Genomic DNA, 12,631 nt, shown 5'->3' with positions numbered 1-12,631 from the left:
GAGTTTATTTTTAGCCGTTTTTAACCAAGAGTGAATCGAACTCTCTATAGAACAAAGTTGTGACACAACCTCAGGGTCGAGTTACATATCAATCATAGAGCTTCTTTGCGCTTTTTCGGATGTGAGCACTTGAGTTGATACCAAGAGGGGTGACGATTTTTGACATGATCTGAACACGACACGTAAAAAAGATTTTGAGTTGACTAACACGATCCATTTACAAAACGGACCGGGTTAAACAATTCGTGTTTAGGTCACACCTATTTAGCCCACATTTTTCACCCTCAATGTAAACCCACCCACCCATCGTCATCGAGCCACTGATCGGAGAGCAACATCGGCGACTGTTGACTCCATCTCCATCGCTCACCATAAAACACAACTTACAATTGAGCAATGCAGTTCTTCGGAGGCTCCGAGATCAGTCCATCACCGCCGGTACCGACGGCATCCGGCAACAATGCGCATATGATGTACATCTTCAACAGAAACGGCGTTTGTTTGCTTTACCGCGAGTGGAATCGACCTCTGCGTACACTCAATTCCAATCAGGATCATAAACTCATGTTCGGTCTCCTTTTTTCACTCAAATCCCTAACCGCTAAAATGGATCCATCTAGGTTTCTTTTCTATACTTTCTTCTTTTATTTCCCTTATACCTTAGGGCTAGCTAATTACTTGTTTATGCACTTAATTCACCCGATCTGTGCCCTAACACTTGTGATTAATGAGAGAGATAGAGATGTCATAATTGAAGTGAATGCTTTTTTTTGTGTATAATAATAGAGGTGTTTGGATGCTGAATTTGTTCTTTGAAGAAGGTAATCAGTTATATTTTGGTGTTTTGTTAGGTTAAGTTTTTAGATGCTGTTTGGGCTTTTAAGTGATTTAGGAGGAACTGGATGCATAATTGTTTTTAGCTAAACATCACAAGTTGATTATTGCGAATATAGTTCTACTCATTATTTGTTCTACGATTCTAGGGCTCATTTGATTCTAGTGAAAGTTTTAGTTGTTTATGGAGATTTATGTAATTTTGGCCTGAATTTTCTTTGATCTGTGCCCTAACTAGTGATCAAGGTTTAAAAGAACGGAAAGGCGTTTTCCCTTCGGCTCACGAGGCGTAAGCCTCGAGGCGAAACAAGGCGTAAGGCCGAGGCAGTACTAATAAATAAATATCAAAATTATATATATATTATAAAAATAATAATACTAACTAATTTCATCATCAGATTCATCAAAATCATCAAAAACACACTTAAAAAAGACATGAAATGCTTGAAATTGACACAAAAAGTCAAAAACATAAAAAACAACTATCAAAATCCCCTGAGGCGCAGCTTTCTTAGCACCTCAGCCCCTCTGAAGCCAATATACATTAAAAACACCATGAGGCGCCCCTCAGACTCGTTTTTTGGCCGTTTCGCCTCGAGGCGCACCTTGAGGCACACGCCTCAAACGTTTTTTAAAACCATGCTAGTGATTAACGAGAGAGAGACATGCATGATTGAAGTGCACTATTTTTTGTATATAACGAAGGTGTTTGGATGCTATGTAGTTAATATCGCGATATATCAGTGATATATCGGTTATCGGTCTCCTGGTGAGATGTCGGTGCATAATATTGGTACTGATATTATCGGTGATATTGACCGATATTGGACAGATATTTGGCCGATCTATCACCGATTTTCCCGATATCAGTACCTATTTTCTTAGTTCTAGCATTCGTCTTTCATCTTATTGTTGCTATTAGTGTTTTAAGTCTTAATTATAAATTATAAGTGTTAAATGTTAGTGTTATAAGTCTTAATTAGTTCCTACTTGCTACAATTGTTAGTGTTAAATTGCTATATATATAAATTCTGCATGATATTAAAATTACCAATATCCCACCGCGATTACCGATATATCAAATATCGGTCCTTGACCGATATCCGATTTTTTTACCGCATTAACTGCTTAATTGGATGTTACATTTGTGAGTGATAATTGCAATTTGAGGGTTAAGTGTCCAATTATATCTTCATATTTGTTAGGTTAACTTTCTACATGCTATTTGGCGTTTAAGTGATTAAGGTATTGGATTTATAATCGTCTTTAGCCAAACGTCCCAACTTGATTTTGAGAATTTAGTTTATACGCATATCCAAACAACCCTCTATGGTGGTTGAGTAAGCGATCACTCTATATCTACTTGCATTTATAGTTGTTATATATTTGTGGTATTGTTCTGTTGGGCAGTGCTGAAAAGGGGAATCTTGGGGTGCCTCAGTTACCTGGACAAGGTTGTTCGTTTCACAGCTTTCGTACTAATACTTACAAGTTGAGTTTCATGGAAAGTCCGTCAGGGATAAAGGTCTGTAAAGCTTGTTGATTGATTTATTTTTTGTGTATATGATTCATTGTTACTAATTCGATTTGGCTTTCTTGATTGTATGTATTGTATTTAACATAATTGTCAATAGCGAGCGTAGCGATCACTATAGCGCACTACGTAGCATATAGGGTTAGGCTCGCTATTAGGGTTGTAGCGTAGATAGCGATGACAGTGGCAGTTTTTTTATTTTTAATATAAATAGCAATTAAATATAACAGATGTTAGGTTTTTGTTAAATATACATGTAAAATAGCATATATACAAGGGATTTTGATATACTATACATATAGAATTTTAGAATATTTTTTCTAGTGTATTGCTATTTATAAAAGCCGCCCGCTATTTATCGCTATTCGCTATGTAGCATATAGGTACCTTATTGCTATTTGTTGCTATTCGCCATTAACAACTATGGTATTTAACCATGGCAGAAATGAGAGTACACTTTAATTGTTTAAACTTATCATTCGTGTTCTTTTTCAAGTATCATCTTTGGTATTTGTTGTGCAGATCATCCTTGTCACGCATCCCAAAGCTAGTGATCTGAGAGATTCTTTGAAATACATTTACAATCTGTATGTTGAGTATGTTGTGAAGAATCCACTGTACACTCCAGGAACACCAATCAGGTCAGCAATGCACTTAACAAATAACTAAAATTAGATGATAGGACCCACCCGATACTTGTTTTTGAATTGTATTATAATTATAATGATATGAGAAAAAACACAACGCCAACCTGTTTCTTATTGTTGAACCCTAAGACTCGTATTCGTATGTGTTCACTGTGATAATGCATCTAGATCAGTACTGCATGAGTTTTTGATCCTACAAGATTAAAATCATAATCTTGTATAATGACCATGATCAGAGTACGCGAATTAACTTACTAAATTGAATATTTTTGGATTATAGATTAAAGGGTATTTTACATATTTCCCCTTCCTAAGAGGGCTTGTTACATATTTACTCAACAAGAAAGTTCAATTACATATTTCCCCTTCCTAAACTATACATAGAGTAAATTATGTTTTTGGCACCTGTGGTTATATCACTTTTATTATACTAGCCTATGTTGTCAAAAGCGCGTGAGGCGCGCGCCTAGGCGACCGGGCGCAGCGAGGCGCGGCTATAGCGCCTGGTGGTGGCTCAGGCGAGAATATGGGTTTTTTCTGTAAAAACGCTGCTCAGGCGAGCGCCCAGAGCCAGGCGCTGGTGAGAAAAGGCGCGGGCGTTAAATATGTGAGGCGCAATGAAGAAGATAAAGGAGTGACAAACCGATTCAAGTGCAGCAATCACCTTCTTTGTCTTCATTCTTCTCACGTTCCTTCAATTTCTTTTCTATTTTGCAAGAGCGGCAGTCTTTTCTTTGACATATACTCCTAGGGTTTTATTGTTTGCGTATTTAAAAAATATTGGGCTTTCCTTTTCTATTTTTGTTATATTTGAGCTTTCCTTTTTATTTGCTACTGAGATTTCTGTATCCACGATTTGTGCCATAAATCTTTCAATTAACCTTTCATTTTTTGGGCTTTCCTTTTATATTTTTGATATAGTTTACTACTATTAACTTTTTTATATTTTGACTTGTTTATATCTTGTTTTCTTATTTATAACAACTTTTATTTTTCTTACATGAATTATATATACAATAATTAGATTTTTATTGTATATTTGTAAAATAGTATTAATATTAATGTAATAATTGTTAAGGCCTATTATTAAACTAGCCCTAAACAAGTCTAAAACCCCTAAAACTAGTATTCTTATACTCTGCGCCTCACTTAAAAAAGCCCTCGCTTTTTTAGCGCCTTGCGCCTAGGCTCCGGGCGAGACACGTGCGCCTTAAGTGCGCCTTGCGCCTTTGACAACATAGATACTAGCCCAAAATAAGAATTTTTAACATATCTGCCCCCACGGTTTCTATAACTAACCATTTTGGCCCCTAAGTCTAGAGATCATGGGGGCCAAAATGGTTTAGTTATAGAGACCATGGGGGCTAAAATGGTTAGACTTAGGGGCCAAAATGGTTAGTTATAGAGACCATGGGGGCAGATATGTTAAAAATTCTTATTTTGGGCTAATATAGTAAAAGTGATATAACCACATGGGCCAAAAACGTAATTTACTCCTATACATATTACATATTTCCCATTTTCATTAAAATTACTCTTATTGAAATTCCCATTTTACCCTTATTGAACTTATTAAATGAATATTTACAAGATGAATGGGGAAATATGTAAATATTCATTTAATAAGTTTAATAAGGGTAAAATGGGAATTCAATAAGAGTAATTTTAATGAAAATGGGAAATATGTAATATGTATAGTTTAGGAAGGGGAAATATGTAATTGAATTTTCTGATTGGGTAAATATGTAATAAGCCCTCTTAAGAAGGGGAAATATGTAAAAATCCCTAGTTTAAAAGAAACAGTTTCTGGTTTTTGTATACTTGGAATACAAGCACCCTAGTAGATGAATTGTTTGTATCAAAATTTTTAATATTATCTCAACTGTTTTGTGTTTGCTTGTGCAGAAGCGAGTTATTCAACACAACTCTTGACCAATACGTGCGAGGTCTCGGATAATTTGGTAAGGTAATTCTTCATCACTATGTGTCGATAAGAACTGAATTTCAGATTAGATTAAAACAAGAAACATATGGATAATCGAGATGGGCTATTTTCCAATTACAAGGTTTCTGATAATAAAAAAACATCGACACTCAATAAGACCAAGAGCAAACTATTAATACTAAACATAATCAACAGTTATTGAACTAACTTCTCCCTGCGAATTTTGGAACTAAAATTATATGCTCCAGGTAATTCGGGTCTGACCCGTTTCCTTTTGTGATGGGCGATCCTTAACCGGGTTTGTATCACTATGGTTAGAGGTGGTTATTTCAACCCATTCATTATAAATGGGTCGAATAAGTAACGTATATCCTCTAAACAGATCAAATGGGTCGAAATCCATACGAAGTTCAATAAAATAACCTTCTAAAATTTAAAAGGCTTTATAAACAAATAGAGTTAAATGCTATTTTAGTCCCTGTGGTTTGGGCAATTTTGCCAGTTTAGTCCAAAGGCTTCATTTTTCGCCTGTGGGTCCAAAAAGGTTTCACCGTTGCCATTTTAATCCACTGGGTTAACTTCATCCATGTTTTCTGTTAACGAGAAGGACAATTCGGTCATTTTATATGTAATTCTGTTTTGTTAACAGAAAAAATGGATGGAGTTAACCCAGTGGACTAAAATGGCAATGGTGAAACCTTTTTGGACCCACAGGCGAAAAATGAAACCTTTGGACTAAACTGCCCAAATCACAGGGACTAAAATGACATTTAACTCAAAAAAAAAAATATATATATATATATTATGTATAGTTTTTGTAATCACATTTAACACATTATTTATTTGTTAAAACATCATGTGCCAACTAGGATTCATGAGTTAGAATGAAGTTGTTTTGGACGATAATGATATGTTTTTACAATCCAATTCGGGAGCAGGTGAAAGAAACATTTGGTATACAAGGGTTGACATGCTGCTGATCTCTAAACCTGCTTCTGAGATATTATTATTATGTGATGCATCATTTGAACTATTTTCTCCTAAAGGGTATAGAGTTGCTTCTTTTATCTGTTTGATACTTGATAAATGTATTCATGCATAACACAGTTACCTGTTCGATATTGTTATTGCTTTAAAAGACAGATTAATGTATAATGGATGCTAGATGGTTAAATGTTCTTCCCATGCGTACGTACTCATCGAATGGATTTTTATTACCCACCGGGGTTGCTCTTCGAATATGTCTGGTACACAAATATTGTACTTTAAACAAATATTACACAAATGTCCAAACATTAATCTTCTTTTCCTTTGATTTATCTTGAACCCGCTTCGGATTAGGATTAACTTCCAATAATACTACATTCCCATGCTCCTCAAATACACCCGACCAACGCGTGTCAACCCTACCTCTGAGCCCTTTATACAAGATTGACTCATTCTTAGTGAGTTGTTTTATCGCCATAACCGAACCGTTTTCATGCTGATTCAACCAACACTGTCATATTGATTTGTAGTTAGTTTTTAAATCGTAGTTAGCGATTTGACTTCAAAAATTATCAAGACCGACGTAATCGGACCATGCATAGACCACTGAGTAGGGGTTAAACTCGTATCAAGTTGCAGCCCACAATATATATACACATATATATATTCCACAAGTTGGTGGGTAAAGAAACGATAAAAAGAAAAAAAAAGTTGAGACAGAAGAAACCCGTGAATACAACATTCTTGTCTTCTATGGACAAATTTAGCATCATCACCTTTCTCAGGACAAAAATCCCTATACCAGAAATGTTTATAGTACTATTATTTACAAAGAATTTCTTAATTAACATTTTTATATAGTTCAAATATTATATTGTTCACAGCCATACACAATTAAGTCATATCAAATGTTTGATAGGAGATTTTTAAAGAGAGAATTTTTTAAGAATATATAACATCATGTAAATGAATCCAACAAAAATGAAGGCTTGTTCATATTCGTTCGTCTAACATTAATTGGACTAATGGATGGATTCGAACACTTAAATGAACAAAGTCTAATGATCTTTAGGCCTGAGCTTTAGAAATTTTAATGAGCGAACACGAATAAAAAATTTCGTTCATTTAAGTTTTCGACTTCGTTCATTTCTTTGATTAACATAAAGCGAATGATCATGAACATGCCCGTTAATGTTTGTTTGGTCCTTTTAATCTTTCACATGCCAATTCTCAAACAATACTTACCTAACACCCCTGGTTCATCTTCATCCTTTCTGTTGGTTCCTTATAGTGCTATTATTTAATTTATTTTTTTATAATCACAAGTTGCACTTAGAATATGAGATCATCTCCAATATATTAGGTTTAAGGAAAGATTTAAAAAAAATGAAAGAGGTTGGATTTTCTTTATCAACCAAAATTGAATTATATTTTGTATTTATGCGATATGAAGAGGTTTAAAAGTGGTTCATAAATTTTTATTTTTTAGCAGAAAAAATATTTATAAATTTCTAAAATATTCATGCATAGTAAAAATAGATTTATAAAAAATAGTTGTGGGTAAATGACATAAATATTTATAAACTTCCAGAATTTTTTTGACAGTGAATGGTTGATAAGAAAGTGAAATGTTCTATTGTTGTTGCTGCTGTAACATTGATTTCACCCATTAATTTCTAATGTTGTGATTTGGGAGAGTGGAGGTCAGGTTTCTGCGCATCTGGGAGAGTCAAGAGGCTGGCGGTGGTTGAGTAGTTGACCTTGGCCATAGCGCCCGGTGTGTCTTTCCTTGCTGTTAAAAAAATAATTTAATTAATGAACATAATGGTAGTAAATAAATATTAAATATATGTCAGTTTTAAATATTAAATATATTCGACAACACAAAGAGAGGTACCTTTCCACAATAAGTTGACGACCCCAGACTCTCAGAGCATTTATGGACCGTTCTCTTCTAAATTCTAACTAATTATTATACAATTATTTAAATACCAATTATTACAATTTAAAATTGAAAATAAATAAATAAATAAATAAATAAATAAATAAATAAGCTGACACCTTTGTAGTTGTAGTAACTCTAGTGACATGCATGTGATACAATGTATTTGCCACGTCATCGCCTGTGTTCATCACAAATATCGAATCCACTTTCATTTTCGTGGGGTTCACCAAAACCGCTTCAGAACGTTGTATTTCTTGATAGATAAGTTTGTAAAACACATTAACAATTCTTAAAAATAGTTTTCATAAAACTTCAATAAAAACATGTCACATCGCTACCATGTTTTTCATCATACCTTTGACAACAAAAATTACAAGGTTTTTAGATTCCATGTAACTCATTTCTTTAATTAACAATTTTATTTTAATAATTTAACCTGATTTAGATAATACTTGACACACACATTGTAAATAAAAAAGTAAAAATCAAAACTAACATTTAAAAAAAAATGCCATGTTTCAAAAAATTTCACAAGTAATGCTAATACCATTGCAAATGACGATTTTTCATGAGAAGTAGGCTATGACAGGGAATTTGCATGGAACGTAAGCTTTAATCATTGAGTTTTTCAGAACTTGCCATTGCAAATGGCGACTTCTGGTACATATCCAATGCATCAGCCGATTTGTACCAGAAATCGCCATTTTCAATGGCAATTTCTGGAAAACCCAATGACTAAAACTTACATTCCCTGTCATAGCCTACTTTTCATGAAAAATCGCCATTTACAATGGCATTAGCCTTACTTGTGAAAATTTTTTGAGCATGGCATTAGTTGTGAAAATTATTTTGAAAGTAGCACTATTTTAGCAAAAAACTCTGTGAGAAGGGAAGGAGAGAAAGGAAGTACAGGCGTTTTGGCTGTAAAAATAACCATGTGACTAGCGTTTTAGTACTTCCGATTGAAGATGCTCTAAGTATACAAGTCAAATTCGACACATGAAATGCTCATACGGTATAAAGACAACACAAAATACTATAATTTACTCATACGGTTCCAAGATGAACACAAAATGGTATAATCTAACCGTTTACAAATCAAATATCATTAACATAAATACCCAACGTTTAACAATTTGCATTTATGTTAATCACATTATAAAAATAATCCAAGTTTTCTTGATCAATCTCTTACTTTTTTGATCTTGAAACCCTTCTAACCAAGAAGAAAAAACAAAGCACGCGATAAAACACAAAAAACCCAATTAATATATAAACATTAATCCATCTTTGATTCTCATGTAGCCCTTTTTTCTCCAACACATCAGCACCAGTCATCATGCACGTTTGACTCTTTTCATCATACCATATCATACACTTGTTGGTCAAACATGAATACTCATTGATCAACATAGCATCAAGAGCATATTTGTACATTGAGAAGTAATGCATGAACAACCAATACTTTGGCATGCTTTCTTTCGATATGAAGTAGCCCGAAAAGAGGAAAAACCCCGCGAGAAGTATGGTCACTAGTGATGTTCCGGTTATGTAGTTTGGTGCGATCGAACTCAAGAATAGGATGAACGAGTTAGCCATTAGGACAATGACCCATATTACTAACACAAAGTAGCCGAACGCTTGCCATGTTTGACATAGACCGACTAGGAAGTAGACTGAGACCGAGTAGATGATCGCGATGGCTAGAAGATACGGGAAAAACACCAGGGTGTTCGCTATCAGATACGATGATAACCTGTGTTTCATGTACATTTATAAGTTTAAATCAGTTAACATATTTTTTTTTTGAACGGTGAGAATCTATAACATTTACCTTTTGTATCCAATAAATTAAGAGAAAATCATCAAAATGTCATTTTGATATACAAATTTGACAAAAAAAAAAAGCTTTGATTATTTTCTTTTATAAAAATATCATTTCGCTCACCTTTTGTATCCAATAAATTAAGAGAAAATCATCAAAATGTCATTTTGATATACAAATTTGACAAAAAAAGAGCTTTGATTATTTTCATTTATGAAAATATCATTTCGCCTATCTTTTGTATAATAAATTAAGGGAAAATAATAAAAATGACTATTTTGAACGATAAATTTTACAAAAACATTCGACTATTCTTGTTTTTCAAATAACTCTTTCAACCAACTAAAAGCTTCTACATGTCACCTTGTTCGGTCGGAGCAACAGATTTTAACCTGGCACAACAGATTTCTATCCTGGCGCCGTAGATTTCTATATGGCGCAGAAGAATGGATCTGCCGCACGCCAATAATGAAATATGTCGCGCTAAGACTAAAATCCGATGCGTTAAAAAACACTTGTTAAACAATAATTGATTAAAAATTTCAAAACTCAAAAACTATTTTGTCAAAATCATTAGTCAACATTGACATAATCTCCTTTTCCCTCATAATAATAATAATAATAATAATAATAATAATAATAATAATAATAATAATAATAATAATAATAATAATAATAATAATAATAATAATAATAATAATAATAATCCCCACCAGATGTTTCCTGTCTTAAAATACGAGCTTAATAAGATAGAAAAAGAATTTTCGAAAAAGAAAAAAAAAATTCCCACTCACTTCTTACGTTAACGCTATTTATTTTATATGTTAAAGACTCATTTGTATAATAACTTATAAGAAACGATAGTAACCTGTAAACACCACCAGATGTTTCCCGTAGCAAAATCGGCCGCTCATTAATGAAAATCGGCAACGTTTCGGTCGTAGAAGAAAGCAGAAACGTTAACGTAAACGCAAACAAACCAAACCTCTTCTCAACTCCTGTTTTATCAAACCCAATATCAATATATATCGTCCCTAAAACAAGCCCCACAACCAATGCTTGCAAAGTATTTGTCAAAAGTAGCTGTTTAGTACGGTAAATAATCTTCCAAAATCTACCATACAATGCCACAATTTCCTCAACTCTAGAGCTTCGGTACTGAATATGATCATGTTTGATCCCAACAAGTTGCGTTAAGTCCGTTGGTGATGTTTGTGTAACGGGTTTGGTTACGGGTAATTGAGTTAGAATCTCCATGGCGTATTCGAGTGAGTTCAGTTGCGGTGGGAGTGTAAAACCGTTGGAAAGTAAATTTTCTTGAAGGGAAGGTAAAGTTCCATGATGGACAACTTTCCCTTTTGAAAGTAATAATATTCTATCAATGGTTGTAAGTAGTTTGAAGCTTGGTTGGTGGATTGATAAGATTATGGTCCTACGACGTGCGGTTGCGATCGATTTTAGGGTTTGCATTATGGTGTAAGCCGAGGTGCTGTCGAGCCCGGATGTGGGTTCGTCTAGAAGTAAGACTCCGGGGTCGTGGAGGAGGCTCAGGCCGATGGAGACACGCCTCCTCTCGCCCCCCGAGAGGTTGTGACCGAGCTTGGTGTGGGCTACGTGTGTTAGCCCCAGCTCGGTCACTAAAGAGGTTACTAGGGTGGATATTTGGGTGGTTTTTGGTTGGAGGAGGCGGGCGGCGAAGGCGAAGGTTTCGGAGACGGTGAGGACGGGTAAGGAGTAGTCGTGTTGGGGGACGTAGGCGGAGAGTTTGCGGTAGGTTGACGGGGTCATGGGGGAGGAGTTGAGGAGGAGGGTGCCGGTGGTGGGGGCGGTTCGGGTAGCTAGAATGTCGAGGAGGGTCGATTTTCCCGCCCCGCTTGGGCCGACGATGGCAAGGATTTGGGACGGGTACGCGGTGAGAGAAATGTCCTGAAGGATGGAGGGTGGTGATGTGACGCTGATGCATGGGTTCAAGAGTAAAAAGGAGGTGATTTTAGTGGTGGTAGTTGGGGTTTTTGTGTAGGATATTGAAGTGGCTGTTAAAGTGTAGGTTTTAATAGGTGGCGGTGGTGACGACGGTGATGACGGCGGCGGCGATGAAGGTGGTGGTGGTTCTTCCATGGTGGGTGTGAGGAATTATTGAGAGATTAGAAAAGAGGGTGTGAGGTGAGTTGTTGTATAAATAGTTAAAATTAACATGTTTGGATGTATCATATAAATTTATATTTTTAATAAAAAAACAGATATAACAAAGAATTATGGTATTTATTATAATTTAATCCGTGACAGAAAAAAAAAGGTGATATAATGAAGCATCTGTGGACAAAATATGGTCACATGGGTGATAACCTAAGAGGGATCCGTGAACAAAAATAATTCACCATTTCCAAACAAAATTTGCAGACAAATGGCACTAGAAAACAATTCATTTATCATCCTATTTTCTATTTGACTTTTATCAACTGTGAAATATTACAGTCATCTTGGTTTGCAAAAGTTATAAATTGTTAATTAATAATTAAGTATTTGTAACTTTTAAATTAGTGATGTGTTTGTTGTATGAAGCTTGTTAATTGAATACATAAGGGGAAAGGGTGCTTGCAAAAGCTAATATGGTGGAGGGTGGTCGTTGATGATGAGGGTGGGTTGGGGTGATGATGAAGAGAATTGTGAGCCCCACTTTGTTTAAATATATTTATTTTTTACATTGAGTAAACTGCCATTTTGGTCCCTGTGGTTTGACCAGTTTTGCCACTTTAGTCCAAATCTCAAACTTATTACATCTGGGTCCCTGTGGTTTGCATTTTGTTGCCATTTTAGTCCAAATCTCAAATCAGGTCAGATTCCCCACTAATGACCCTGCTATTTTGTCTTTACCCTCAGGGGCATTTTAGTCATTTTGGTCCAAAATAATGTT

The 12,631-nt window shown here is 35.0% G+C and overlaps 2 protein-coding genes across 5 annotated transcripts; one reads left to right on the top strand and one right to left on the bottom strand.

Annotated features, from left to right (window-relative positions):
- The first annotated feature begins 271 nt into the window (after positions 1 to 271).
- On the top strand, positions 272 to 6,199 carry LOC110897718 (trafficking protein particle complex subunit 1). 4 transcript variants are annotated; one of them, XM_022144447.2, is made up of 5 exons: positions 272 to 620; positions 2,245 to 2,359; positions 2,891 to 3,009; positions 4,921 to 4,976; positions 5,899 to 6,199. In XM_022144447.2, the coding sequence occupies exons 1-4, from the start codon at positions 397 to 399 to the stop codon at positions 4,970 to 4,972; spliced, it is 510 nt and encodes a 169-aa protein (XP_022000139.1). In that variant the 5' UTR covers positions 272 to 396; the 3' UTR covers positions 4,973 to 4,976; positions 5,899 to 6,199. The 4 variants fall into 4 exon arrangements, with proteins under 4 accessions (XP_022000139.1, XP_022000138.1, XP_022000141.1 ...); XM_022144446.2 differs by having other exon boundaries at positions 4,921 to 4,981; XM_022144449.2 differs by having other exon boundaries at positions 5,830 to 6,157.
- Positions 6,200 to 8,969: 2,770 nt separating this feature from the next.
- On the bottom strand, positions 8,970 to 11,884 carry LOC110897716 (ABC transporter G family member 8). The gene is made up of 2 exons (XM_022144445.2): positions 10,586 to 11,884; positions 8,970 to 9,648 (listed from the first exon to the last, which is right to left on the bottom strand). The coding sequence occupies exons 1-2, from the start codon at positions 11,833 to 11,835 to the stop codon at positions 9,084 to 9,086; spliced, it is 1,815 nt and encodes a 604-aa protein (XP_022000137.1). The 5' UTR covers positions 11,836 to 11,884; the 3' UTR covers positions 8,970 to 9,083.
- Positions 11,885 to 12,631: the final 747 nt, after the last annotated feature.

Source organism: Helianthus annuus, chromosome 13 (genome assembly GCF_002127325.2).
Source record: "Helianthus annuus cultivar XRQ/B chromosome 13, HanXRQr2.0-SUNRISE, whole genome shotgun sequence".
Taxonomy (NCBI): domain Eukaryota; kingdom Viridiplantae; phylum Streptophyta; class Magnoliopsida; order Asterales; family Asteraceae; genus Helianthus; species Helianthus annuus.
The sequence above is the reverse complement of the archived record's forward strand: the minus strand, read 5'-3'. Positions and strand labels throughout refer to the sequence as shown.

Bases quoted from the DNA above. Each gene is read 5' to 3' on its own strand.
- LOC110897718 (XM_022144447.2), top strand. From the start codon at position 397: ATGCAGTTCTTCGGAGGCTCCGAGATCAGTCCATCACCGCCGGTACCG. The intron at 621-2,244 runs GTTTCTTTTCTA...TCTGTTGGGCAG, and splicing joins GCTAAAATGGATCCATCTAG to TGCTGAAAAGGGGAATCTTG. The intron at 3,010-4,920 runs GTCAGCAATGCA...TTGCTTGTGCAG, and splicing joins ACTCCAGGAACACCAATCAG to AAGCGAGTTATTCAACACAA.
- LOC110897716 (XM_022144445.2), bottom strand. From the start codon at position 11,835: ATGGAAGAACCACCACCACCTTCATCGCCGCCGCCGTCATCACCGTCG. The intron at 9,649-10,585 runs GTTACTATCGTT...CATGAAACACAG, and splicing joins ACATCTGGTGGTGTTTACAG to GTTATCATCGTATCTGATAG.